The sequence below is a fragment of the Symphalangus syndactylus genome, chromosome 6, assembly GCF_028878055.3.
Source record: "Symphalangus syndactylus isolate Jambi chromosome 6, NHGRI_mSymSyn1-v2.1_pri, whole genome shotgun sequence".
Lineage (NCBI taxonomy): Eukaryota > Metazoa > Chordata > Mammalia > Primates > Hylobatidae > Symphalangus > Symphalangus syndactylus.
Window position 1 is genome coordinate 49,785,172 of NC_072428.2, and position 27,881 is coordinate 49,813,052.

The following is a 27,881-nucleotide window of genomic DNA, read 5'->3' on the forward strand; positions in this document are numbered from 1 at the left end:
AAGACCTATTCTTATTTGTGGCCTGCTGCCTGGTATAGGACTGTGTTGAACAGGGCTACAAAAAAGGCTAAGTTCTATAAGGAGGGCACCCTTACATTTCTCCTGCACATGCTTTTAGCCCCTGACCCCATCATATTCTTATGGAACATTCACTTGTTTGCCTTCCTTATCAGACTGTGAGTCCCCATACCCCCACCCTAAGCACAACACCTGCCATGGTCAATATATGATGTTTTTGTCCTGAAATTTTCATTTATAAAAGACACCAATGAAGGTATGTGATTCCCAAGGCTTGCTTGGGGTCATACAGGACACAGAACCCTGAGTTCCAACTCTTATTTCAGTTGAAGGGTCTATCACAGAGTGATAATGGAGGGTGTGGGGATCCTCAGTACCAGTGAAGATGACATAGGCGTGGTGCAGTTCACTGAGGTCGCTGACTGTGTTCTGGAACTGACGCTCTAGGGAGACGAGCTGGTGCTCAGTACTCCTCTGATCTTGTGTGGGGTCCATAAAGGGACCGGAGAGGGCCTTTGCAAGCAGGCCTTCCAGCTCTGCCAATGCTGCTGCCATCAGCTGCTGCAGCTTGGGCATAATGTCATGTCGCTTGCTGAGCAGGAACTCTGAAGCCTGGCTTTTCTCAAACTGAAATGCCTCCCACATATCCAGAAGCTGTGGGGCAAGCAGAGGGCAGTGGAGTAGATGTGGTTGTGGGGGAGGAGGGTGGGGAGGGATGGGTGACTCCCCGAATTGCCTTCTCACCGAGATGTCCAGTGCTTCATTCTCAGCACTAAAGAGGCTAAAGTGGTTGCGGATGAGTTCATGGAGTGCCCGTATGTATTCCATTCGCTCCTCCAGCTCGACGTACTGTTCATTGGCTTCATTCAACTGCAGGAACTACAGCATGAGACCAGCAGCCCTACAACCCTACGTACCTCTTTGGTCTCATCCCCAAGGGGAACTCCCACCTTTTGGAGTGAAGTCTCCAGACCCAGTTGCAGCCTTGTAATCAACTGGAATCAGGGGCAATCTGGGATCAAATCCCTCTCTGACCCAGATCTCTCTGGTGAAGGGTCCACTTCTCACCCACCACCCCATTACCTTGATGACAAGGCAACAATTTTCTATCTGACTGTCACAGAGAGCACAACTCTCTCATCACATCAGGGCCTCCCTGTGACATGAGGAACCTGAGGGCCACATGGACAGGATAAGAATTAGCAAGGGTAGATCCCTTAGGTGAGCACAGTTTAAGAGCATCAAGCCCTGCTGGGAGCTCAGCAGAGACCTGAAGAGAGTGTGCTGAGCTTTTGAGCAGGATGGGCCCTGAATAAACTGGGAAGGATGGATGGGGAGAGCCCACCTTCTGGGTGCACTGTGCAATGGTGTGAATATCTGAGTTGATGGTTCGGAAGATATGCATGAAATCTGTGAGCTCTGTCATGAGTTGTTGACTGAGACTCCAGCACTCATTTTGCACCTGTGCAAGAATGTCCTTCCTTATGCTGTCCAGCTTGGATTCTGGAGACAGGAGAGTAAAGTGTGAGGGGATGCATAAAAAAGAAGGGGTGCGCTGTGGTCCAGAGTGGGAGTAGGCTGAATGGCAGGTCAGACCATGAATTATCTCATTTAATGCTTGTTGAATCCCTACTCAATGTCCAGTCAGCTGCTATGCACGGGGGACTGTTCTCTATACTGGTAGACAAGAGCAAATGAATGAGATGGAAAGTTTCCCCACCCTGAAAAGCTCATAATATGAGGCAGAGACAGACATATAAATGAGCAATCACAAATCATTGTGATAAATCCACTGTGAGTGCCTGGGAGCCTTCAGCCAGTATAGCTAAGAGGTGGGGGTGCCAGGGGGTGTCCTGAGAAGGCTGGGCAAGGCCCCTTCAGAGACGGGAACATTGGAGTTGGATGTGTTGAGTAGTTAATCCTCCAAAAAGATGAAACAGTGTGTGCAAGGGTATGGAAATGACACATTTGTGAATAGCAGAGTACCCTAGCAGAGATAAAAGTATTCTGGTTTTGGAGTCTTACTGCCCTTGCTCTAGAAGAAGGGGGACCAAGAAAGTAGTATGATCTGCCTTTTGTTTTTAAGGATTAAAGAAGGTCTCAGGTGGATAGGGGCTAGAAAGTAATCCTGGAAGCTGCCTTTGGCAGTATGAACAACTTTATTATCTCAGAGGGCAGGGATAACACCCATATGATACCTCATAAAATCTAAGATCTCGTTGTAAGAAGCACCATTATTTTATATACCACTAACAAAGAAAAAACTGATGCCATCTAAACTCTAACATGTCTTCAATCATGAGACACCTTTAAAGTTCAGAGATGTTAAAATATGCACAGAATGGGAAAAATACAATATAGAAATATGGTACACCAAATAGAGTATAGAGTGCTTTCTACATACCAGACACTATTTCAAGTACTTTAATTATATTTTATCCTTACAAATTCCCTTTGAAGTAAATACTATTATTTTACAGATAAGCAAACTGAAGCTCAGAGAGGTTATGTCACTTGATCAACATCACACAGTGGCAGAGCAAGGATTCAAACTCAGGCAGCATGGCTCCACTTCATTATATTTTAAATATAAATATGTTTATATTATAAATATAAATGTAAACATAAAAATATATGTTTATAAAAAGTATTTAAAAATATATTTTATGTTATGTGCGAAGTAAACTGGCCGATCCTCTATTAGCATCTCTGCAACTAGAAAGTAAAACAGTGAGTTTGGGGGACAGATAATTGAAACATACTGGGTATGTCACTTTCAGAGACTTGGAGGAAGTAACCAAGACGACAGGGTACTAAGACCTGAGATTAAGAAAACCTGCTGAGAGGAAGCCTATTGAGAGACAACCTATATCAAACAGAACATGAAGATCTAAACTCATCCTTTTTCACACTGTCCCTGTGGAACATAACAGTAACTAGGCCATTGCAATGCTGCCACATTTTTTTGTTTGTTTGCTTTTTTATGGTGCTGCTTTTGGACCAGTAGCAACAGGCAGATGAAGGCAGATGGGAGCTCAACAGTGACACCGTATGGTATAAAGGAGCAATGCACTGATAAAATACCAGGACTCCTTGGGATTAGAAGCTGGAGATGGATGAAAACAGATTTAAGAGATACTTAGGGGGCAGAAGAATGACAAGGATTTGGTAACAGGTTGGATGTAGTAAGGTCAAGGAGAGGGAGGAGTAAAGGGTGACCCCAAGTTTCTGGTGAAGCTAATTCGTCAGAGTGTATAATTACGCCATTCGTTGTTCAGGAAGAAGAGAAACAACAGAGTTAAGTTAGAGGGTTAGATAAAATTAGATCAGCAAGAAGGATGAAAGTAGACACAAGGGGATAAGGTGAAATGAAAAAAAATATTAAGCACTTACTGCATGCCACACTCAATGCTAAGAGTATTGCAAATAATATCTCACTTAATCATCCTTACTATAACCCTGTGAGTGACTGTGTTATCATGCCTAGCTTACAAATAAAGAAACTAAAACACAGTAATCTGAAGTTACAAAGCAAGTGAAAAAACGGAGACAGGGTTCTAAATCCAGTGCTTATTTCTCTCCACCTGCTCCTCTTAAAGAGGCTAGTTGGTCCTGGATTGAGGATCAAGAAGTTAACAAACTAGAACAACAATGAGCTTTCTCAGCAGCAGTGAAGTAAAGCCTGACCAAAACAGGGCCAGAGAGAAGATAAAACAATCAAAGGTCCTCCCGGTTCCTGCCTTGCCCGCCTGAACCCCCTGTACAAGAGCAGGGAGATTTAGTGGCCCATTGGATACCTAATGATACATGTGCTTTCATCTGTTGAGAGCCAAGACAGGGAAGGCTAAGCAAGCAGGGCATACAAGCAAACTCTTTCCAGGCCCCAGTGGCTTCTAACCTTCATAAAGAAAGCAGGCCTAGGAAGCCATGGGTCCAGTAGAATCTAGTCTTCACAGGAAGTAGATACTATTGGCTATTGCCATCCTTGAGGCTAGGTGAGGAAAGAGAACAACCTCCATATTTACTAAAAGAACAAATCACTGGCTTCCAAATCTACCCCACTGTGAGCCTCTCTATGGCGAACTCCTAGGCTGAGGCACTAGCTAGTACACAATAGCATGAGATATCCTTCCCATGGGAAGGGAGAAAGAGAAGAGGATAAAATACTAGGTCATAAACCAGATTTCTCAGAGACCCAGGGATACCAACAATTGGGCATTGGCTTAGTAGGGGTAGATGTGGCAAGAAGAGGGAACCTGAGATGGGTTGAGGAGAAAATAGATAGTAGAATGGTCTTGAGCCCCACTTTCTATATAGAACTTTGGGAAAGACCACCTTTTAGGGTGTCCCTTGCTAACGTGAAACAGTCACAGCAGAGTAGAAATCATACTGTTATGTGTTGTAGTAAAAAGAGGGGCAGATATAATGCTTACCAGTTTCCCACAACTCCCAAATGGCAGGGGATAGAGATGACAGCAGAGAATTGATAGCCAGTGGCCTAGATGAAGTTCCTGTGTTGAGGGGCTAGGGACCCTGAAGCAAAAGCCATGGGGGTAGCCAGCCTAAGACAGAGAATGGATGAAGGATTCACGAAAACTCCAAGGATCAGCTATGCCAGCAAATGTCAAGACAAGGACAGGTCAGCAAAGATAGACACTCCAGGTCCCTATTAGTCCAAGAAAACACACCACAGCTCTACCAGCCCAGGACACAGCAGCACCAGAAGCAGCAATGTCAGGAGGGCAGAGACCAGGCAAGGATGTATTACACCTCAGAAGCCAGCCCACTGGCCTTCCCCAGTACAGGTGGCACCTTGGGAAGGAAAAGGGAGGAAAAGACATTTGAGAGTGAAAACAACCCAGAACTACAGTATAAATTTTCAATTTCCCAGATACCCCAAATAGATTGAATCAGACCAAAAGTGACTGCTTTAAATGAAAGGAGCTTTCTTTAATTGGAAAGGTTACATTCTTTCACTAGCAGTAGAAGTTAGGACTACAGAGTAAGACAAGATCAGTTAAAGAGAGTAGCTTTTTACACATGCAAATTGTAGTATAAATTTCACTCAGCTACATGCAGAGAGAAGGCACCCTAGATTCCCAAGAATCTCTGTAAAGACACTGAGCCTAGTAGCCGAAGCACAGGAACATGATTCCTAAGGAATACAGGGTATGAGCAGAGCCAAAACAGAGAGGCCGACCTCTGCAGTGAGCATACCTTTGATGGCAAAGGAAAGGGCCTGGGACCTCGGGCTTTGGAAGGCTTCATAGGTCCAATAACAGGCCTGCACCGAAGGTCTCTGGAGGACATTCCAGGACCAAGGCAGGCCATGTGAACAGACATACAGAAAAGTGAAGGAGGAGAGGGAAGAGAAGCAGTACTCACCCATCTCTGCCTGTACATCATGGCAGCTAAGTAGCAGCAACTTGCCTTTTGTGAGCAACTCGATAGGCATACTGGAGACACGGGCCTGCCAAATATTTAGGCGGCTCACCAGCATCATGTAGTTCTTGATGGGACCACCTCTCATGTCTTCCAGCTTCTGAGGCCCCCAGGATTGCAGGAATTCATAAATGCCTGTTATCCAATGATGTTCCCTGCAGAATTCCTGCACCTCGCACAGCACACCCTAAGGGCAGACAAGGTGTTTAGGGCAGAGGCAGGTGGCTATAATGGGAATTGGTGGGCAGCGCCCTATCCCTTAAACCACTGTTCTCACCTCCAGCAGCACCTGTTGTATATTCAGTGCCTGCTGGATCTGAGGGTTGTTGTCCAGGTCTTCCTCCAGCTGCTTATAATTGCGGGGGAAGTACTGGCCCCGCAGCCGATATCCGCGGACCTCCAAGATACCAGCAATTGGGTGAGACTTCCAGGGCCACACCAATCCCACATTCGGGCCACAGAAGATGCTCACAGCATCACTGGGCTGGTCCTGGAACTTGGGCATCAGAAATTCGGTTTTTGAGTCCTCCTCTTCATCTTCTTCTAGTGGAGCACATGCCATAATTGTCCGTGAGTACCCTCCAGAGCCCATAAACAACCTTCCTTTCTCCTTGCCCTCAGTGTACACACACACACACACACGCACACACGCGCACACACACACACGCACACACACCCATTCTCTGCTCATGAGTGAGTTAACACATACATCTATATCACAAATGTAAAATACCAGACCCATGAAGGGGATTTATTAGTTAGGGTTCATGTGCAAATAACATAATTTAGCTAGTCTAAGCAGGGAGGGACTTATTAAAGAATATTAAATGGGTTGCAGAATAATAGGAGAGCTAAAATACAAAACCACTCAAGGTTGAGCATCTAGGGCTGTGTGCTGCCTGGCAAAATGAGATGTCACTGTCACACCATCAACTACAAAACACACTGCCTCTGCTATGATCCACAGAATGGATGGCATATGCCCTGACTCTTTCCCCCTCTTAATTCAATTCTGAATCAAAGTCTTTTGTAGATCTAACTGGTGGATCCTAAATTGTATATGACACCTAGCTGCAGGCGAGTCTGGGAAGTGTAGTTTGTAGTCTCTGGCATCTGCAGAACAGAGGAGTTGGTGGGAAGGAATATTGAACATGCCAGTCCTCAGTTACCTGTCTTAAAGAATATTCTTGAACCTAGCCACTCATTAACTCTTTAGGAACTGGTTAACTGACAAGTTTAGTATTTGTGTTAAAACTTCGCACAAAATAAAGAATTAAAATGTTCAGAATAAGAGCCATACTATCCACACCCAAACCCTGTAGTACTCCTAGCTGATCTCTTCTCTTCTCCAGCTGTACTCACTCTCTAGGAAATGTCATCCAGCTTTATGGCTGTAAGTACCACATATTTGCTCCCAAATTTATCTGTAGCCCAGATCTCTCACTTAACTCCAATCCCATTTAAATAACTGCCTACTTCACTTCTCTATCTGGATGTCTAACATGCACCTCAAATTTAACAGAGCCAAAATGAACTCTAATTCCTCCCTGCCAAAACTGCAGTCTTCCAATTTCAGTAAATGGAAACTCTGCTCTTCCAGTTTCTCCAGTCAAAATCTTTACAGTCACCTTTGACTCTTTTTCACATACAACACATCCCCCCATTTAAAAATCCTGTTGTCTCTACTTTAAAAATATATCCAGAATCTACCAATTCTCACATTTACCACCACCTGCCCTCCTCCCCTGGCCCAAGTCACCATCATCTCTTACTGCATTATTGCAAAAGCCTTCTAACTTTTCTCCCTGCATTGGCCCTTGCCTCCTATACCTTATAGTCTCTGCTCCATGTAAGAAAAAGAATGATCCTTTAAAAAAAATGCCAGAAGGGATTCTGAGAAGATGACGGCAATGGCAGCATCATTTTGAAATCTCCCCCAAATGCCCATGTAAAAACGACAGAACAATTAGATAGTAAAACCAAAAACGCAAGGATGGCATTTTTTAGCAAATGAGGACAAGGGATCCTCACAAATCCTAAAATACAAGTAGGTGGGGTCAAACCATCTGCAACCTCAAAACACACATGGCATCGCCATTTGTGATGAATGATGCAGAGGGAAACAATGAAGCAACAGATGGACCTAAGAATAAGAAAACCCCCAAACAGCCATCAAGCATTTACTGGGAGGCAGAGGGCCCATTTGAGAACAGCAAGTAAAACTGGAAGGGGGTCTTACCCCCTCCAAGAACAGGTGAGGTAAGGTCTATAGAAGCTTAAGTAATCTATGCCCTGTGTACTCTTGAAACCAAAGTCAGGACTCCCCTTTGGGACACAGCTCGTCATGGAGAAAATGCTGGGAGTAGAATAAGGATTGAGCAGCAATAGAGAAAAAGGAAAAGTCTAGATGAAGGTAGGGGAGGGAAACCAGAAAACCTCAGAAAGTAAGCCATCATTTGTTTTAATACAGAAAAACAATAGAAAGTGAAACTGAGAGGTTAGAGAACTATTTTGAACCAAGTCTTCTTTTGAAAGTTAAGAAAAGCTAAAATTTCCAGTTTTCTATGAGCAGTAGAAAAGTATCAACATCAAACCCCATACCAAGAAAAAAACAAAGCAAGGCATAGAATAAATCCCTAGAGACAATGAAAGCACATCAAAAACCAGAGCAAAACTATAGCCTATTCAAAACAAGCTAAAAGACAATAGAAAAATGACAGAAGTCATGAGAGGACACATATCAGAATTAGAAAAACTCAGAAGTTATGTGACAGAACTATGGAAAGAATTATAAATTAAAGAAAAAACAATTTCATAATGGAAATTTAACTAAAATGGGACATAAGAGTAAACAAATGCGACAGATAATTTCTCAAGAAAAATAGAAGGCAAAATAAAGGTAATTATACAACTAAAAAGGAAATAAAAAACAATTTTAAAGATTTCAAGAGAAAGGGAAAAATATTGGGGATGGGTGATAAAGATCTAATGTATCAGTAACAAGATTCTCCGAAGGAAAAAAAAAAAGCAAGGGAAGAGAACAAATATTAAAAACCGTAATTCAGAAAAATTGTTCTGAAATTTAAAAAAAGATATAAAGCCACATTTTGAAAGAACATACCTGAGAATCCTTCCCCAGAATGTTCAATACCAACACATATTCTAACAAAAATAACTAGATTTCAATAAAAAAGAAAAAAAATCTAGGCAAAAAGAACAAGTGATTTTGTAAAGCAAATAAAATTAGACTATCGAAGGCTTTTTGATAGCAACTCATAATGTCCTAAGAAAACATAGGAACATATTTAAGATACACAAAGGAAAAAAGTATAAACCATCAACTTTATATCCAGCAACACTAAATTTCAAAAGGTACAAATTATTATCAACATAGAAGAACTTCAGAATTTTGTCCCTACAAGCCCTTCCTGAGGAATTTAGTAAAAAGTGACCTTCAGACAAACAAAATTACTAGAAAGACATCAACACAACGACTGCTGGTGGGTTTAAAGATATTGTTACTTACAGAACTAAGATTAAGTGAGGGATAGAAGGGAAAGAGTATAGTATGAAATGACGATGTAGAGAATGCTGGTGATTCTCTTGCTTGCCAGGTGGACAGAGCCTACCTGAAGAATGGGACTCTGAAGGTATATTGGTTGATTACTCAATAGCTATTCCCTTCTCCCTTCCTCTATGGTTATAGAACTATCTTCCATGAGACACTGAGAACGTCAGCCATTTGATTTCCTAGCCTATCTTACAGCTAGAGGTAGACACATGACGCAGATTTTGATGGTGAGATGTAAAAGTGAGTCTGATGGGGAGTTTCCGGAAAAGATTCCTTTTCCTGGCAAAAAGTGAGAGTCAGACACAGAGCTCTCTTGTTAACCTTGCCTCTCCTTTTCTGCCTGATTTTGCTTGAGAATGGGATGCTTGACATTGCAGCTTGTCTTGCAACTATGAGGCAACAAGCCTGAGAATGAAAAAACAAAAAAACAAAAACCACTTTATTGTGGCCTCCTCCACCACACATTAACTCTCTTACAGAATCTGCTCTTAAATATAGCTAAAAGCAGGAAAGAGTGATGCAAAGATACAAAGAACCTGGTACTTGATGACCACTTTTGAGCCACAGAACAAACTCTGGAAGCACCTACTTCAAGACTTCTTGTTTTGTTTTATTTTGTTTAGTCCACTGTGGCTGAATCTAGCTGCATCATGAATTTTTTAGTTATAGGTGCGTACATAGTTTTGAGTTAAGATTACTTAATCCAAAATCAACCCCCATACTCAGGCCCATATAATAGACATTTATAGCCAAACACAAGCATAGCTGAAGACTGCAACCTCCCCCATCATACACAACCTTCTAAGAGGATCTGCCCTTGCCTATAGCTAAAAGCCAGTTATTTTGCACCATGACACATCCCCTTGCCATAGCTTATGAATAAATCATGCAATCTACAGGAGAAGCTAAATCAATCATACTCCTTGTCTTGAAATTTGAACTAAATCAGTCTCACGAACAGGAAAACTCAAATATCATATAAAGTGAAGGATGGAGTTGGTGTCATAAAAAGTTTAAGTTATTTGAAAGAAGTAGTTATAAGGGAGCAGAAAGCCCAAAGGAAGCAGAGATAACTGGTCTCAGGAATCATGGCAGAGGAACTGGAAAGATGCACAGAGAGAAGAGACGAAAAAAAGCATAAGCAGAAATTTGAGAGACAGGGGTTCTCTTCCTGATATTCTACTTTCAAATTCTGTGAAGATGGGTGCTGTTACTTCTTCTCTACCTTTGAATTTAGTAATTGTCTGTTTTGTGAGCTCCAAAATATAAGACAAGCTTGAAGAGCAGTGATTCTAGATGCCAGGACCTATGGGAGTGCTCAAGCAATATGGTGATATACAAAGTCAATTGTGATTCCAAGCAATGGAAAGAAAAGCTAGTCTATTTTTAATGGAATTTGGCAAAAGAACATACCAACAAAACAAAACAGAAATCACTAACTTCATAGCCAAGGTAAGAATGAAATGAACTTTGCTTGTAGTGAGAAAATTTTTAAAAATTTTTAGATTTGGTATCTCTGTCACCCAGGCTGGAATGCAGTGGTGTGATCATGCCTCACTGCAGCCTCAAACTCCTGAGATCAAGCAATCCTTCCACCTCAGCCATCTGAGTAGCTGAGACTACAGGTGCACACCACCATGCCTGGCTGATTTGTAAATTTTTTTGTACAGGCAGGGTCTCACTATGTTGCTCACACTGGTCTCAAACTCCTGGCCTCAAGTAACCCTCCCGCTTTGGCCTCCCAAAGTGCTGGGATTACAGGTGTGAGCCACTGTGCCTGGCCATAAGAAGAAATTTGAAATCAACTAAATCAAACGAATGTAATTTACCTGCCATTTCTAAGGGATTTGGGGCTTCAATTGAAAATTTATATGTATTGATATAATACATATAAGTCAACATGGAGTTGAATTTTAAAATATCAATCCAACTTGAAAGGCTTCAATGATATAGATCTTTACTATAGGTTTCCTTGAATGAGTGACTCAGACATTCTACACAGAGCAAAGCTTCTTGTTAAACATATTTATACGACTCCTCATACCTCCAAGGTTGCTTTCTCACAGAGCAGCAAGGAAAAAAAATCTTTCCTTCTCTCTCATTTATAAATCTACTCACAGTCACACCGCTTCCCTCTATACTTCCTCTTCCTAGTCCTACTGCTCATACCTCATACTCCAAAGAGACCTTCCCTGTGCAGTCTCCTCGCAAAAAATCATAGTTTTCATATTTTTGCATTATATCTCCAAGCTAATTTCAGCCATCCCAACCAAAATGTACATCAAGAGATTATATAATTAAAATTAGGCAATCCTTTGTCTCTTTTCAGTGTAACAGATTTATCTTACCACAAATATCAAAAAGTTATTCCAATCTTAGTAGGATATTGCCATACTAAAGTTTAAGGTTTTTGGATTTGACATCTGACAGATGAGAAAAGTGATTATCTGATTGTGCTGAGTTTTGAACTGCAGAAAACTTCCGATAAGATTGTAAGGACATCAAATAGTAACAGTAATACTCTCTTGTTTAGTTGTAAAATGTTCTCTGGAAAATATTGGAGAACACCATTTAAGACTGGAGAATATGTTGCAACTATTTTATTAATAATATCCTAAGTATTCTTTTAGTGATTAGAACTTAGTCAATGTATACATTTCTATTGAAAGGAGTTAATTTTCATACTTTTGTGTGTAAGTGGGGCTATTGAAATTATTTTGTAATTTAGTTAAAAGGCCATACAAATTTTGCCTCATTTAAGTAAAAGTTTTCTCAGTTGGATGTATGTTTCTTAAAGACTACTATTAGTGTTTTAACTGCTACTTATTTACCTTTATTCAAAATTTATTCCATTTTTTAAACTTTTATTTTAGATTCTGGGTTACATGTGCAGGTTTGTTATATAGGTAAACTCATATCACAGGAGTTTTTTGTACAGATTATTTCATCATGGTACTAATCCTAGTACCCAATGGTTGTTTTTTTCTGTTCCTCTCCTTCCTCTCATCCTTCACCCTTACGTAGGCTCCAGTGTCTGTTGTTCCCCTCTTTGTGTCCATGAGTTCTCATCATTTAGCTCCCACTTATAAGTGAGAAAAACAGTCACAACAAAAGCAAAAATTGACAAATGGGATCCAGTTAAACTTAAGAGCTTCTGCACAGCAAAAGAAACTATCAACAGAGTAAACAGACAACCTACAGAAAGGGAGAAAATATTTGCAAACTATACATCTGGCAAAGGTCCAATATCTAGCATCTATAAGGAACTTAAACAAACTTACAAGAAAAAAAAAACAGCCCCACTAAAAAATGGGCAAAGGACATGAACAGACACTTTTCAAAAGAAGACATACATGCGGCCAACAAGCATATGAACAAAAGCTCAATATCGTCGATCATTAGAGAAATGCAAATCAAACCTTTTTAATTTTTTTAAAGAATTTAAGGACAACAGAACTTCAGTTCTGGCTAGGCACAGTGGCTCATGCCTGTAATCCCAGCACTTTGCAAGGCCAAGATGGGAGGATTGCTTGAGGATAGGAGTTCACGACCAGCCTGGGCAACATAGCAAGACGCCATCTCTAAAAAAAAATTTAAAAATTAGCCAGGCATGGTGGTATGTGCCTGCAGTTCCAGCTACTTGGGAGGCTGAGGCAAAAAGATCACTTGAGCCCAGGAGGTTGAGGCTGCACTACTGCACTCCAGCCTGGATGACAGAGTGAGACCCTGTCTCGAAAACAAACAAACAACAAAAAGAACTTTGGTTCTGATTACTCAATTATATGAATCTGATTTTCCATTCATATCCTTTTTTTCTTCAAATTTTGTAGAAAAGTTTAAAGAATGGTACTATGAATACCCTTATCCATCCACTTAGATTCAACAATGATTAACATTTTGTCACATTGCATTATTTGTTTTTCCTTCTATCTTTTCATTCCCCTAAACATTTTGAGGGTAAGATACAAGCATCATGACATTTCACCCCTAAACATACCAATCCGTGTGCTTTTTTAAAAGTAGAAGGGACAACCTAAGACATGGTAGGTGAATATTTTCAGCTTCACTAGAATTTAGAATAAAAATGCAAAAGGTTCTTTTTTGCTCCTTTTAACCATTCAAAAAATACTACAGCATATTTATAACATGAATTAGTACCACATATAATGAGAAAATGCTATGAAATATCTGATTTATCTACATATTTAATACTAATAATAGTAAGAAGGCACATCTGTAGCATGTATTTCTATGTGCTGAGCACCATACTAGACACATTATCTCTTCTAATCTTTAAAATAATTCTTCAGGTTAGGTATTTTTGTTATTCCCACTTTGCAGACTAGTAAACTAATGAGTCTGACTCCAGAGCCTTTCTTCTTTCCACAGCACCATGTAAAACGAGTATCAATAATCTCTATCAATTAACCTAAATTTATTTGGGGAAAACAATGTGCCCCAACTGGTGTATAATTTGTAAAAGACACAGGTTCCTTTCAGTGAACCTTTTTGCTCCTTGTCACCTATTCCCTAAAATTAACGTTATGTCTTTAAATCTTCTTAATGAACAGATAGAAGTTGAATGAGGAAATTAAAAAGTATGGACGAGTCAGATGTGACTGATTGCATTTAATGATTTTATTTGTGACAGCATTAGTATCCTAAATAAGGGAAATGTGAAGATGCATTTCCACGCTGATGGTTAATAAGTGTGAAGACTGATAACCAATAATAATTGGTGACCATAAAATATTTCAATACGATGAATTAATCCATATGAAGTGAAAAAGAGCTATATGACATAAGGCAAGTATTGAGCAAGCAGAGCTCTTCAAACAAGTACAAATTTACTTAGCAATAAAATTCAGTAGTAAATGAAATGCAATTATGGCACTGGAGAAAAAGCTCAGAGTTTTGGATGAACCAGGTTTGGAAGGACAATGTACTTACACTCTTTCATACACCCTCTCATTGCACGCACATACACATAACCACGTGAATTTGTGAGCAAAAACACTCCCTGACCCTTCTACCCGTAACACACCAGGTTAGAGCTGCTCCATCCACACCCAATGCCTGACTCTATAGCCTGGACCTCCTGCCTTCTTCCCATGCCATTCGTACTTGTGCCCTTCCCCTCCTTCAGCCTTCCTACCCCCTGCCTAGGTCTCCCTAAATACCTTCAGAATACAGGGAATCCGAGGAGGTCTTCAGGTCTGCAGACTGCACTACCTTCATGCCAGGATATGGAGAAGGGGCAGCAATGGGAAAACAATGAGGGATTCAAACCAGGTTGTGAGCTCCTGAGGACAGGAACTGGGAATTCCCACAGCCAGCTCTCTGCCCAATCCAGAATACCTGCAAGGCAGAGGTCTTGACAGACTGTAGGCCTCCAGTTAGAGTCTGGATCATATTTTCAACACAGGGCACATGAGACAGTTGGCCATGATCATCAAAGATCAGCTGTGATGAGAGAAAGGGTTTCTGCCTTGCAGCCTGTAAAAAAAGGGTCAGGAAAGGTTGAGGGGCTAGATGTCAGTATACATTCCTCAGCATTTGGCCCTGGACTGCCTGTCACCTCCACACATGCCACCCACCACCTCACTTGAAGGATGTTGGCCACAAAAGAGGTTATCTGCTCTTCCAAGACAGAAATGAGGCTCTGACAAATCATGTAGTCGACTAGACGGGCAAACTTTCCCAGCTGCAGCCACCAGGCCTCTGCTTGCTTCAGCTTCTGCTCCAGTTGCTTGCGCTGTACCCTCTGAAGGTATATGGAGCCTTGGCCTGTCCTGATCCTGTCGCAGTTTTGCACTCGCTCCTGTAGGCCCTGTTGCATGTGGTATGTGTCCTCGTGAACCTGTGAGCATAGAATGGAAACTCACCAGAGATAGGGGGATGGAGAGCAAACCAGTCACCCACTAGTCTGTGCAAACTCTCAGGTCTTGGAGTCTGGGACCTAGAACCTAGATATATACATGGAGGGCTCCTTTTTAGTAGAGTTTACCCCCACCTCACCCCCTCAATGTTTAAGTGACCAGGGAAGATGTGAAATAGAGAACATATATTGAGAGGTCACAATGTGCTAATGTGGTAGGCCAGGCCTGTCTACTGAAAACCCCCAGGGTGGAACTCAAATAGAAAATCTGTGTATATGTAAATATAGAGGTTTGCAATGCACGGAAGAGACAAAAAGAAAAAGATGGGATAAATAAGGCTAAACAATAATTTCAGGATATGGACTCTGGATAATAATTAGGCCAGGTGATGTGGCCTGCTGAGTAGAATGATATTGCTTTATGTTATAATAGAAGCTGTTTCTGGGCACTGATATAGACTTTCTATTAGAGAAGAGGGAATGTGGAATAAAAGCCTGGGAGCCTTTTTGTGGGTTCTTTCAGATCTGGGAGGTTCCTCAGCCTATAAAGGCTGCTGACAATTGCCAATGCTCTGGACTTTTACTGTTGAGGAACAGAGAAGAGGTACCAGAAAGCTATGCTTGGCCAGATGGACCCTTTGTCTTCCCTGCTCTCCTGTTCCTTCTGATGCTCCCTAGAGCTTGTGATTAGAACTGATGGGCTCTGTGAATTGTACTTCTGGTATCCATGAGCTCAAGCCCCAATCTTCTCAGACCCAAGCATAAGACAGTTAAGTCCTAAGCATGGGACATCATATACAAACATGCCCTATGCATATGATGATTTTGTATATGAGACTAAGTGAGATGTTTTCTTCCATGTTCTGACAATACTCCCCAATACCCAGTGCTTCCCACTTCATAACCCTTAGTCCAGTGCACCATCATTTTGTTATTTATATAACTCATCCACTACACTGTAAGCTCCTTTAGGAGGCGATCTCTGTTACACCTTATTTCATTTTTCTATTGCTTAACACAGTGCCTGGCATGGGGTAGTTCCACAGTAAATGTTTGTAAAAGGAATGTATAATCTCACATTGAAAGAGCCTACTGAGTGCCATTAGGATAAAACCATACCAACGACAACAATAATAATTGTTAATACCATAGAACATAATCAGTATACATTTTTAAAGCACCGATACTAGGGGTGATAACGTCCAAATTATGCAAAAAAAAAATGTTTAGGACGGGCACGGTGGCTCATGCTTGTAATGCCAGCACTTTGGAAGACCAAGGACGGTGGATCACTGAAGTCCAGAAGTTTGAGACCAGCCTGGGCAACATGGTGAAACCCAATCTCTGCAAAAAATACAAAAAATTAGCCAGGCATTGTGGTATCAACTGCTGTAGTCCCAGCTACTCAGGAGACTGAGGTGGGAGGATCACCTGAGCCTGGGAAGTCGAGGCTGGAGTGATCCCTGATCATGCCACTGCATGGGCAACAGAGTGAGATGGTGTCTCAAAAGTAATGATAACAATAAAAAACTTGGAATTCTATACCTAGCCAGAATATCATTAAAGTTTGAGAATAAGTAAAAACATTTTTAGATATACAGACTCAGAAAATTTTCCATCCACAGATTCTCCCTTAAAAAAATAAGGAATAAGGCCGGGCGCGGTGGCTCACGCTTGTAATCCCAGCACTTTGGGAGGCCGAGGCGGGCGGATCACGAGGTCAGGAGATCGAGACCATGGTGAAACCCCGTCTCTACTAAAAATACAAAAAATTAGCCGGGCGTGGTGGCGGGCGCCTGTAGTCCCAGCTACTCGGAGAGGCTGAGGCAGGAGAATGGCGTGAACCCGGGAGGCGGAGCTTGCAGTGAGCCGAGATCGCGCCACTGCACTCCAGCCTGGGCGACAGAGCGAGACTCTGTCTCAAAAAAAAAAAAAAAAAAAAAAAGGAATAGTATTAATATATTCCAGGCAGAGGAAAATGAATCCAAGAGGATAAAGTGTTCTATAAAAGATTTGATGGGCAAAGAAATTTGTGAGATATATTGTTAATTTTAAATAGTGCTATGTCCTGTGTGTTTGTGTCCCTCCAAAATTCATATTTTCAAATCTGAACCCATATGGTGATGGCATTATGAGGTGGAGTCTTTGGGGAGGTGATTAGGTCATGAGGTCTCCAGTCTCAGGAATAGGATTAGTGCCCTTAAAAAAAAAAAAAAGGTCCCAGATCATACAGTATTTGTCTTTCTTTGTCTGGCTTATTTCACTTAGCATAATGTCTCCAGGTTCATACGTGTTGTCACTAATGGCATTATTTCCTTCTTTTTGTGGCTGAAAAATATTTCATTGTATATATGTATTAATATCACAATTTCTTTAATCATTCATCCATTGATGGACACATCAATGTTTCTATATCTTGGCTATTGCGAATAATCCTGCAATAAAAATGGGGGTATAGATATCTCTTTGAGATACTGATTTCATTTCCTTTGGATATATACACAGAAGTGGGATTGCTGGATCATATGATAGTTCTATTCAAAGGGTTCAAACTTTTAGTTATAAGATGAACAAGTTCTGGGAATCTAATGTGCAGCCTGTGTGGTGATGGATGTGTTAATTAACTTGATTGTGGTAATCATTACACAGTGTATACATCTATCAAGTCATCACATTGTACACCTTGAATATATTCCATTTTTATTTGTTAATTTTATTTTATTTTATTTTTATTTATTTTTTTATTATACTTTAGGTTTTAGGGTACATGTGCACAATGTGCAGGTTTGTTACATATGTATCCATGTGCCACGTTGATTTCCTGCACCCATTAACTCGTCATTTAGCATTAGGTATATCTCCTAATGCTGTCCCTCCCCCCTCCCCCCACCCCACAACAGTCCCCGGAGTGTGATGTTCCCCTTCCTGTGTCCATGAGTTCTCATTGTTCAATTCCCACCTATGAGTGAGAACATGCGGTGTTTGGTTTTTTGTCCTTGCGATAGTTTACTGAGAATGATGTTTTCCAGTTTCATCCATGTCCCTACAAAGGACATGAACTCATCATTTTTTATGGCTGCATAGTATTCCATGGTGTATATGTGCCACATTTTCTTAATCCAGTCTATCGTTGTTGGACATTTGGGTTGGTTCCAACTCTTTGCTATTGTGAATAGTGCTGCAATAAACATATGTGTGCATGTGTCTTTATAGCAGCATGATTTATAGCCCTTTGGGTATATACCCAGTAATGGGATGGCTGGGTCAAATGGTATTTCTAGTTCTAGATCCCTGAGGAATCGCCACACTGACTTCCAGGAAACAACAGGTGCTGGAGAGGATGTGGAGAAATAGGAACGCTTTTACACTGTTGGTGGGACTGTAAACTAGTTCAACCCTTGTGTTAATTTTATTTTTAAAAGGCCCCAGAGAGCTGGCTAGTCCCTTCTGCAGCAAGAAGGTGCCACCTATGAGGACTGAGCCCTTGCCGGACTCTGAATCTGTCATCACCTTGATGTTGGACTTCCCAGCTTCCAAGAATAAATGTTTGTTGTTTGTAAGCCACCCAGATTATGGCATTTTGTTATAGAGGCCTGAGTGGACTAAGACAAAGGAGTAGGTTATAAAACAAGAATGTTCATAACAACCTTGAAGAAAATTCCAGGAGATACCAATATAAGAGTAATGGGAAGAATAGAGGGAGGAAGAGAGAAGGGAAAGAAAAGTACGATAATGCTAAGGTTCTTATTCTGCTTGGAAGAATGATATGGTTAAAAATTCATACTTGTCATTCATTCACTCAACAAATATTCACTGAGCACCTACTAAATGGCACACCCTACAGTAAGCACTAGAGATATATTAGTGAATGAGTGCTCAAGTCCTTGCCCCTCCGGGAGGTGGGAGAGAGACAGCAAACATAATAAATACATAATTTATGGTCTACGTAAAAAGGTGATTAGTACTGGCAGGGTGAGGTGGCTCACACTTGTAATCCCAGCACTTTGGGAGGCTGAGGTGGGCGGATCACATGAGTTCAGGGGTTTGAGACTAGCCTGGCCAACGCGGCAAAACCCTATGTCTACTAAAAATACAAAAATTAGCCGGGCATGGTGGCGGATGCCTGTAATGCTAGCTACTTGGGAGGCTGAGGTAGGAGAATCGCTTGAACCCTGGAGGCAGACGCTGCAGTGACCCAAGATTGTGCCACTACACTCCAGCCTAGGCGACAAGAATAAAACTCCGTCTCAAAAAAAAAAAAAAAAAAAAAAGTGATTAGCCTACTATGACAAAACAAAACAGAGTGAAAACATGTATTTTAAAATGAGTTTAAAATATTATTTTACCCTTCCTTCTTTTCTTTCCTTCCCTTCCTTCCCTTCCTCCCTTCCTCCCTTCTTTCTTTCTCTCTCTCTGTCTCTCTCTTCCTTTCTTCTTTTCTTCCCTCTGTGGCCCGGGCTGGAGTACACTCGGCTCGCTGCAGACTCCCTGCGTCAGGCTCCTGTGATTCTCCTGCCCTGGCCTGCGGCTGCCTGGGATTGCCGGTACGCGCCACCACCCCTCCCTGGTTTTTCTCCTTTGGCTGGAGGCGCGGTTTCGCCATGTCGGCCAGGCTGGTCTCCAGCTCCTGACCTCGAGTGGTCTGCCCGCCTCGACCTCCCGAGGTGCTGGGACTGCAGACGGAGTCTCGCTCACTCGGTGCTCAGTGTTGCCCGGGCTGGAGTGCGGTGGGGTGGTCTTGGCTCGCTGCAGCCTCCGCCTCCCAGCCGCCTGCCTTGGCCTCCCAGGGTCCTGGGATTGCAGCCTCTGCCTGGCCGCCGCCCCGTCTGGGAGGTGGGGAGCGTCTCTGCCTGGCCGCCCATCGTCTGGGTTGTGAGGAGCTCCTCTGCCCGGCCGCCCCATCTGGGAGGTGAGGAGCGCCTCTGCCCAGCCGCCACCCCGTCTAGGAAGTGAGGAACGTCTCTGCCCGGCCGCCCATCGTCTGGGATGTGAGGAGCGACTCTGCCCGGCCACCACCCCGTCTGGGAGGTGAGGAGCGCCTCTGCCCAGCCGCCACCCCGTCTAGGAAGTGAGGAACGTCTCTGCCCGGCCGCCCATCGTCTGGGATGTGAGGAGCGACTCTGCCCTGCCGCCACCCCGTCTGGGAAGTGAGGAGCGCCTCTGCCCACCGCCCATCGTCTGGGATGTGAGGAGCGCCTCTGCCCGGCCGCCCCGCCTGGGAAGTGAGGAGCGCCTCTGCCAGGCCGCCCCTTCTGGGATGTGAGGAGCACCTCTGCCCAGCCGCCCCGCCTGGGAAGTGAGGAGCGCCTCTGCCCAGCCGCCCCGCCTGGGATGTGAGGAGCACCTCTGCCCGGCCGCCCCGCCTGGGATGTGAGGAGCGCCTCTGCCCGGCCACCCATCGTCTGGGAAGTGAGGAGCGCCTCTGCCCGGCCGCCCATCGTCTGGGAAGTGAGGAGCGCCTCTGCCCGGCCGCCCCTTCTGGGATGTGAGGAGCGCCTCTGCCCGGCTGCCCCGTCTGGGAAGTGATGAGCACCTCTGCCCAGCTGCTCCGTCTGAGAAGTGAGGAGCGCCTCTGCCCGGCCACCCATCATCTGGGATGTGAGGAGCGCCTCTGCCCGGCCGCCCTGTCCAGGAAGTGAGGAGCCCCCTCTGCCTGGCCGCCACCCCGTCTAGGAAGTGAGGAGCGTCTCTGCCCGGCCGCCACCCCGTCTGGGGAGAAGTGAGGAGCGCCTCTGCCCGGCCGCCCCGTCTGGGAAGAAGTGAGGAGCGCCTCTGCCCGGCCGCCCCGTCTGGGAAGTGAGGAGCGCCTCTGCCCGGCCGCCCCGTCTGGGAAGTGAGGAGCGCCTCTGCCCCGCCGCCCCATCTGGGATGTGAGGAGTGCCTCTGCACGGCCGCCCCGTCTGGGAGGTCTACCACAGAAGCCAGAAGCAATGTGGGGGCTGGACGTGGTGGCTTACGCCTGTAGTCCCAGTACTCTGGGAGGCCGAGGCGCGTTGATCACTTGAGGCTAGGAGTTCGAGACCAGCCTGGCCAACATGGTGAAACATATGAAAAATACAACAGACCAACCAACCAACCAAGCGACAACAAAACAGGTCTACCCTGGAGTCATACTCTAATGTTTTCTATTTTCCTCCCTTTCTGATCCTTTATCCCACTTTCTTTTTCTTCCTCTTCCTTCTCCTTCTTCTTTGTCAAATAGAGGATTGAGTTATTATCATTGATCCATACAAAGTCCCTCTCTCATTTATTTTCTTTAATTCCCACCCCCCATTTCTATTCCCCGTCTTCCCATGTGCAACCTTCCTAATATGTTTGATATACATCTTTTTGTTTGTACGTACTTTTAGAAAATGTTTATTGTTTTGTGTGCAAAAAAAAATATTATTTTAAAATGAGTTTAAAATATGATTTTAAAATACATGTTGCAAAAACTGAAAGAACAGCAAGCAGAAATGAACAAATCTATAGTTGTAGGTAGGAAGGGATATTTAACATATATCTGTGAGGAATTGAAAGACAAAAGAGGTTAAAAAATTATTGTGTCTTGGCTGGGTGTGGTGGCTCATGCCTATAATCCCAGCATTTTGGGAGGTCGAGGTGGGAGGATCACTTGAGCTTGGAGTTCGAGACCAGCTTGGGCAACATGGTAAAACCCTGCCTCTATAAAATAAATACAAAAATTAGCCAGGTACAGTGGCCCATGTCTGTAGTCCCAGTGACTCAAGAGGCTGAGATGAGAGGATGGCTTGAGCCCAAGGGGGTGGAGGTTGCAGTAAGCCAAAATCATGCCACTGCACTCCAGCCTGGGTGACACAGTGAGTCCCTGACTCAAAAAAAAAAAAATTGTGTCTATAGAATATTTGAATAAAACAGTGAATGAGCTTGGCCTAATACATATTCTTTTAGGTTGAGTTCCCTAGAAGCAGACCCTGAGACAGGGATTTGGAGAAATGTGATTTATTGAAGAAATGATCTTCAGGGAAACAAGAGCCTCTAAGGGAGTAAAAAAAGCAGAAAAGAGAAGGGGAAAGTACCCAGCAAGATCTCAGCTAAATTCTATTTTTGGCCTTATCTGGAGTGGGGAAGGAGGCTTGGAATGTTCCAACTGTATTACAGAGTTGTCATGCCTTGAAGCAAGTAAGGAAAACACAAAGGCTGAGGAACTGTTCCATATGAGAGAGACTAAAGAGAAGTGAACACTAAATTCAATACATAATTCTGGTTTGGATCCTGAAGAATGAAAAAATATAGTAATAATGGACATTATTAGAACAATTGCCAAATTTTGAATAAAGATTGGAGATTAGATAACAGAGTTGTATCAGAGTGAAATTTCCTAATCTTTGATCACTGTACTATAGTTATAAAGGGAAATGTCCTCATTCACAGAAAAAAACATACTGACACATATAGGAGTTGCTATGATTTCAATGATTTGAATGTGTCTCCCAAAAGTTAATCTGTGTTGGAAACTTAATTGCCATAGTAACAGTTTTAAGAGATGGGGTCTTTAAGAGGGCTCAACCCACATGAAGGGATCAATGAGCCAAGAGGGCTCAACTCACATGAAGGGATCAATGTTTTGATCATGGGAGTGGATTAGTTATCATGGGAATGGATTCCTGATAAAAAGGATGAGTTTCACCTGATTTCGTCTCTCCTCTCTCTGTCTCATATTCATGTCTCATCACTATGTGATACCCTCCACCATGGGATGAGACTCTTGCCAGATGCTCTTGGACTTCCCAGCCTCCAGAACCATGAACCAAATAAACTTTTATTCTTTATAAATTACCCGGTCTTTGGTATTCTATTATAGCAACAGAAAACAAACTAAGACAGCGGTAAGGGGGCTGATGCCTGCAATTGACTCTCAAATTATTTAGAAAATAATGTATATATGTTTAGAGAAAAAGAAAGAGCATAAATGATAAAGCAAATGGGAAAAATAACAATCTATATAAAGGGTATGTGAGAGTTTATCTTACTATCCTTACAATTCTAATAAGTTTGAAATTATATCAAAATACAAAATCACAGAAGGAAGGAAGGAAGAGAGGAAGGGAGGGAGGAAGAGAGGGAGGGAGAGAAAAAGAGAGGAAGGGAGGAAAGAAGGCAGGGAAGGAGGGAGAAAGGAAAGGAGAGGAGAGGAGAGGAGAGGAGAGGAGAGGAGAGGAGAGGAGAGGAGAGGAGAGGAAAGGAAGGAGAGGAGAGGAGAGAGACAGAGGGAAAAGAAAAAAAATAAGTGTTGATAAGAATGAAAGGCAACTGAGGCCAGGTGCAGTGGCTCACACCTGTAATCCTAGCACTTTGGGAAGCCAAGGTGGGTGAATAACTTAAGATCAGGAATTCAAGACCAGCCTGGCCAAGATGGTGAAACCCTGTCTCCACTAAAAATATAAAAATTAGCTGGGCGTTGTGGCTCACACCTGTAATCCCAGCTACTTGGGAGGCTGATGCAGGAGAATCACTTGAACACAGGAGGTGGAGGTTGCAGTGAGCTGAGATCACACCACTGTACTCCAGCCTGGGAGACAGAGCCAGACTCACACCTGTAATCCCAGTACTTTGGGAGGCTGAGGCAGGCGGATTATGAGGTCAGGAGATTGAGACCATCCTGGCTAACACGGTGAAACCCCATCTCTACTAAAAATACAAAAAAAAATTAGCTGTGCGTGGTGGCAGGTGCCTGTAGTCCCAGCTACTCGGTAGGCTGAGGCAGGAGAATGGTGTGAACCCGGGAGGCAAAGCTTGCAGTGAGCCGAGATCACACCACTGCACTCCAGCCTGGGCGACAGAATGAGACTCCGTCTCAAAAAAAAAAAAAAAAGAATGAAAGGCAGCTGGAAATCAACATCATTGATGGAAATGTACACTGGTACAACCACTCTGGAAAACTGTTTGGCAGTATAAAACATACATATATTCTATTCCAGCAATTCCACTCCTGGAATATATATCCCCAAAAAAATAAATGCTTATGTCCACCAAAAGACATGTACAAGAATGTTCAGAGCAGTGTTACTCACAACAGTAAAAAACTGGAACCAACCCAAATGTCCATAATAGGAGAATGAATATATAAATTGTGGTCATTCATACAGTGAAATACTACGTAGCTATACAAAAACAGTAAACCATTGCTACCTAGAACATTATGGATAAATCTCATAAACATAATGTTGAGTGAAAAAAGTCAGGCAAAGAGGAGCACACACTGTCCAATTCTAGTTATATGAAATTCAAAATGAGACAAAATTAACCTGTGGTGACACAGGTCAGAGTACTGGTTACCTCTGCGGGGTTATCAGTGAAAGAGGCACCAGGGAGCTTGCTGGGGTGCTGGAAATGTTCTCTATCGTGATCCAGGTATACAAATATATAGCAATACAAACACAAATGCAAAAAATTCAACAACCGTACAGTTAAAATTTGTCTACTGTATATGAATTATACCTTAATATAAAAAATTGACTACTGAATTTCAAAAAGTTATAACTATTTTTATAACATTAAAGGTGGGATTGAGGAACTGCGAGGTAGAGAAAGGCTGTGGAGCAGCTCACCCCCATCTCCTGCCTCATTCAGCTTGGTACAATGGCAGGTCCAGCATTTATTGTCTGGAAGCTAAAGGCTGCTGCCTCCTTTTCACTCCTGCACCTTGGCTTTAGGATCTTGACATTGCTAATGCCTTTGGCCCCTTTCCTCTAAACCTCCTGAAGAGAGACTATGAATTTCCTTTTTAGCCACTCTTCTAAAACATCCAAAGAAGATATCACTGAAGAGTCCAATCAGTACAAACTCATAAAACATGCAGATGCTCTTTGTGCAAAGACGTTCAATAATATCCCTAGGTTCCTGGGATACATCAATGAACAAAACAAAGATCTCTACCCTTGTGGAGGTTACAACCTATCATGAGACATTAGTAAAAATAGTAAGTAAATTATATAGTATTTTTAAAGGTGAGAAGGAAGACAGAAAAAGGAAAACAGAGTAGGATAAAGAGGACAGGTAATTCTTAGAAGGGGAAGGAATTTGACTATTTAAAATTTTATGAAAATATTTTATTATAGATATTTTTAAATATTTAAGATTTCAACCAGAGCAATCGACAGAAGTTATTGCTTCCTCCTAGGAATAGAAATTCCTTGCAGTCGGCCGGGTGCGGTGGTTCACACCTGTAATCCCAGCACTTTGGGAGGCCAAGGTGGGCGGAGATCAGGAGCCCACAAGGTCAGGAGATCAAGACCATCCTGGCTAATACAGTGAAACCCCATCTCTACTAAAAATACAAAAAAATTAGCCGGGCGTGGTGGTGGGTGCCTGTAGTCCCAGCTACTCAGGAGGCTGAGGCAGGAGAATGGCATGAACCCGGGAGGCAGAGCTTGCAGTGAGCCAAGATCGTGCCACTGCATTCCAGCCTGGGCGACAGAGCGAGACTCTGTCTCAAAGAAAAAAAAAAAAAAGAAAAAGAAAAGAAATTCCTTGCAGTCGAGGCCATTTTTGAGACTTCAGAGTTCTGTCCTTTGTGATTAACCTCCTCTGATGGAGTTTAGAGCAACATGTAGAACCCAAAGCCTGGCTCAAGCCAGGCGAGGCATGTCTCCTTCACATTAATCAGTTATTTTCACAAAATCTGAGTGGGTCTCCTCTCTAAGAACCGGACTATCTATACATGGTAATTAGCCACAGTCCTGTGTGAATATCCAGCCCCACCTGACAACAAACCATGATAATAGGCCATGGGCAAGGGGTCAGTACACAGGAGGGCCTCCCAGAACTCTAGGCAGGGGGTGTGCATCACAGATGCAACGTATGCATAATTAGGAAGGACTCCATCATTGCATCCTTCCACTAACTACAGTGGCCTTCCAAAGGTTCAAAATAGGTTCAAAAATAAGCTCAGCAGCATAAAAGACCAGGATTCCTGTTCTCAAATTCCCCAATTCTCAAAGGTCAGCATAAACAACAGACAAAATAGACATTGATATATTCCTTCTCCTCCCTGCTCCTAGGTCAAGATCAACCCTTAGGGAAAGGTCTAGTTCAAGCCTCTGCACACCTGTTATTGATTCATCCATCCTAGAGCAGAAACTGCTGTTGCTGGGCAGGAAAATGGCTCTGATTCAACTGTAGAGTCCAGGTCATCCAGTGGATTCCAGGAGAAACTTAATTAAGAGGAGGCTGAAACTCTGGGGAGCTCAACTTGGGGAAAAGGTCCACAATAAACTAAGAGCCTCTTACCAGTCGAAGAATGGATGTGCAGAGATTTAGGCAACGATGGAGCAGCCGTAGAGCCTTATACTTCTCCTTGGCTAGAGCTTTCTGCAGGTCCAGCAGCTCATAGCACCGATCCAGTTCCTGGGGTAGCCAGGACACAGAGTGTAGCTCCTGCAGAAGCCTAGAATCAAGGACTAAGCTGGTCAGAGCTGGCATCCCAATCATTCCTTGGATACCTTTGACCTCTTCTCAGCCTAGCTTACCTCAGACTGCACAAATATTTATAGAGATTGTAATATTACCAACAGTGACCAATACTGACAGCTCCCTCTCGAGAGTTCTCTGAAAGAGTATAAGCCCAGAAAGCTGCTTTCTCAGCTATACAAGCTGAGAAAAGGCTTGGGGTATGTGCAAGTGCTTATACCTAGTGATCTCTCTGCTAGAAGAGAGGGTCAAATAGGTACCAAGGTCTGACTTAGAAGGAGAGACAGCAGAGGTTCCTAAAAGTATAGGTGGACAGGTAAGTTTTAGGATCAAATGTGATGAAACTGGAACTTCTCTATGGGCTGCCCATCCCTGAGGAAGCCCAATCCTGTTATCCGTACCTCCCAAGCCCCAGAGAACTCCACATCTGTAAACATCCTTGAAAAGGATAAAAGACTCCTAATAATCAGACAGGATGGTCACAATGGGCATCATTTATTCAGTGTCTACTGAGAGGTACTGAATGTGGCACTTTGTATTCACAGTCTCGTTTAATTCTCATTACAGAATTAAATCTAGAAATCTTTATCCAAGTTTGAAGATCAGGAAACTGAGGCTCAAATACTAAAGTCCCTTGCTAGTACTCAAGGCCTAAATAAGATTTGTCCGGCCTCCCAAGCCCTTATGCTCTTAATTACACCATGATGATTAGGCTAGACTGGAGGATGAAACTCCCTAGAGCAGAAGTTGCAAACTGGGTTAAATTCAGATGGAAAAGTTTTTCAAAATGAGTCACTAAGAGTTGGCTAGCACACAGTGTTTTAATAAAAATTTGAAGGTCTGGTGTGGTGGCTCACACCTGTAATCCCAGCACTTTGGGAGGTCAAGGTGGGTGGATCACCTGGGGTCAGGAGTTCAAGACCAGCCTGGCCAACATGGCAAAACCTTGTCTCTACTAAAAATAAAAAAAATTAGCCGGGTGTGGTGGTGCATGCCTGTAATCCCAGCTACTAGGGAGGCTGAGGCAGGAGAATTGCTTGAACCCAGGAGGTGGAGGTTGTAGTGAGCTGAAATCGCGCCATTGCACTCCAGCCTGGGTGACAAGAGTGAAACTCCATTAAAAAAAAAAAAATTCTTTTGAGTTACAATTTGGTTGAAATTTGAGTTAAAAGTGAGAAATTTCATAACAAAATGTGGACTTCTAGGAAATCCTGAAATGTAAGGTGGCTGATCACACTGGACCTATATTCCCAAACAGCAACAATTAGAAATTAGTTGGAAATGAGTAGTGACTATCGTCTTTAGATGCAGTCTCCAGATTGCAGTTCCTATGCTCCCTAATGTCTTCCACCTAAACCACTGCATTCCTTCAATGCTTCCTGCTTAGGCCCTTTAGGCAACTGAATTTGCAACTTCTATCACAGAATATACCTAAGAGTAGCTGAGGAGTTGTGTAGGGAAAGCAAGGAAATACTGAAAATAGGAATAACCAACCTTTTCCAAAAAAAAAAATATAATCCAAGTAATATCTTGGAAAGAACA

At 43.0% G+C, this 27,881-nt stretch overlaps 1 protein-coding gene across 5 annotated transcripts in view; it reads right to left on the reverse strand.

The window, feature by feature from the left end:
• Window positions 1–27,881, reverse strand: part of DNHD1 (dynein heavy chain domain 1) — an 84,415-nt gene that overhangs the window by 43,770 nt on the left and 12,764 nt on the right. For 3 of the 5 annotated variants that reach the window (XM_063641171.1, XM_063641168.1, XM_063641169.1), the window contains exons 7-14: window positions 26,160–26,316; window positions 14,637–14,891; window positions 14,390–14,527; window positions 14,212–14,263; window positions 5,738–6,003; window positions 5,404–5,647; window positions 1,364–1,521; window positions 396–888 (exon numbers count right to left, since the gene is read on the reverse strand). In XM_063641171.1, coding sequence (XP_063497241.1) covers window positions 396–888; window positions 1,364–1,521; window positions 5,404–5,647; window positions 5,738–6,003; window positions 14,212–14,263; window positions 14,390–14,527; window positions 14,637–14,891; window positions 26,160–26,316 — 1,763 coding nt within the window. The remainder of the gene's footprint in view (window positions 1–395; window positions 889–1,363; window positions 1,522–5,403; window positions 5,648–5,737; window positions 6,004–14,211; window positions 14,264–14,389; window positions 14,528–14,636; window positions 14,892–26,159; window positions 26,317–27,881) is intronic. The other 2 variants (XM_063641170.1, XM_063641172.1) reach the window with 2 other exon arrangements.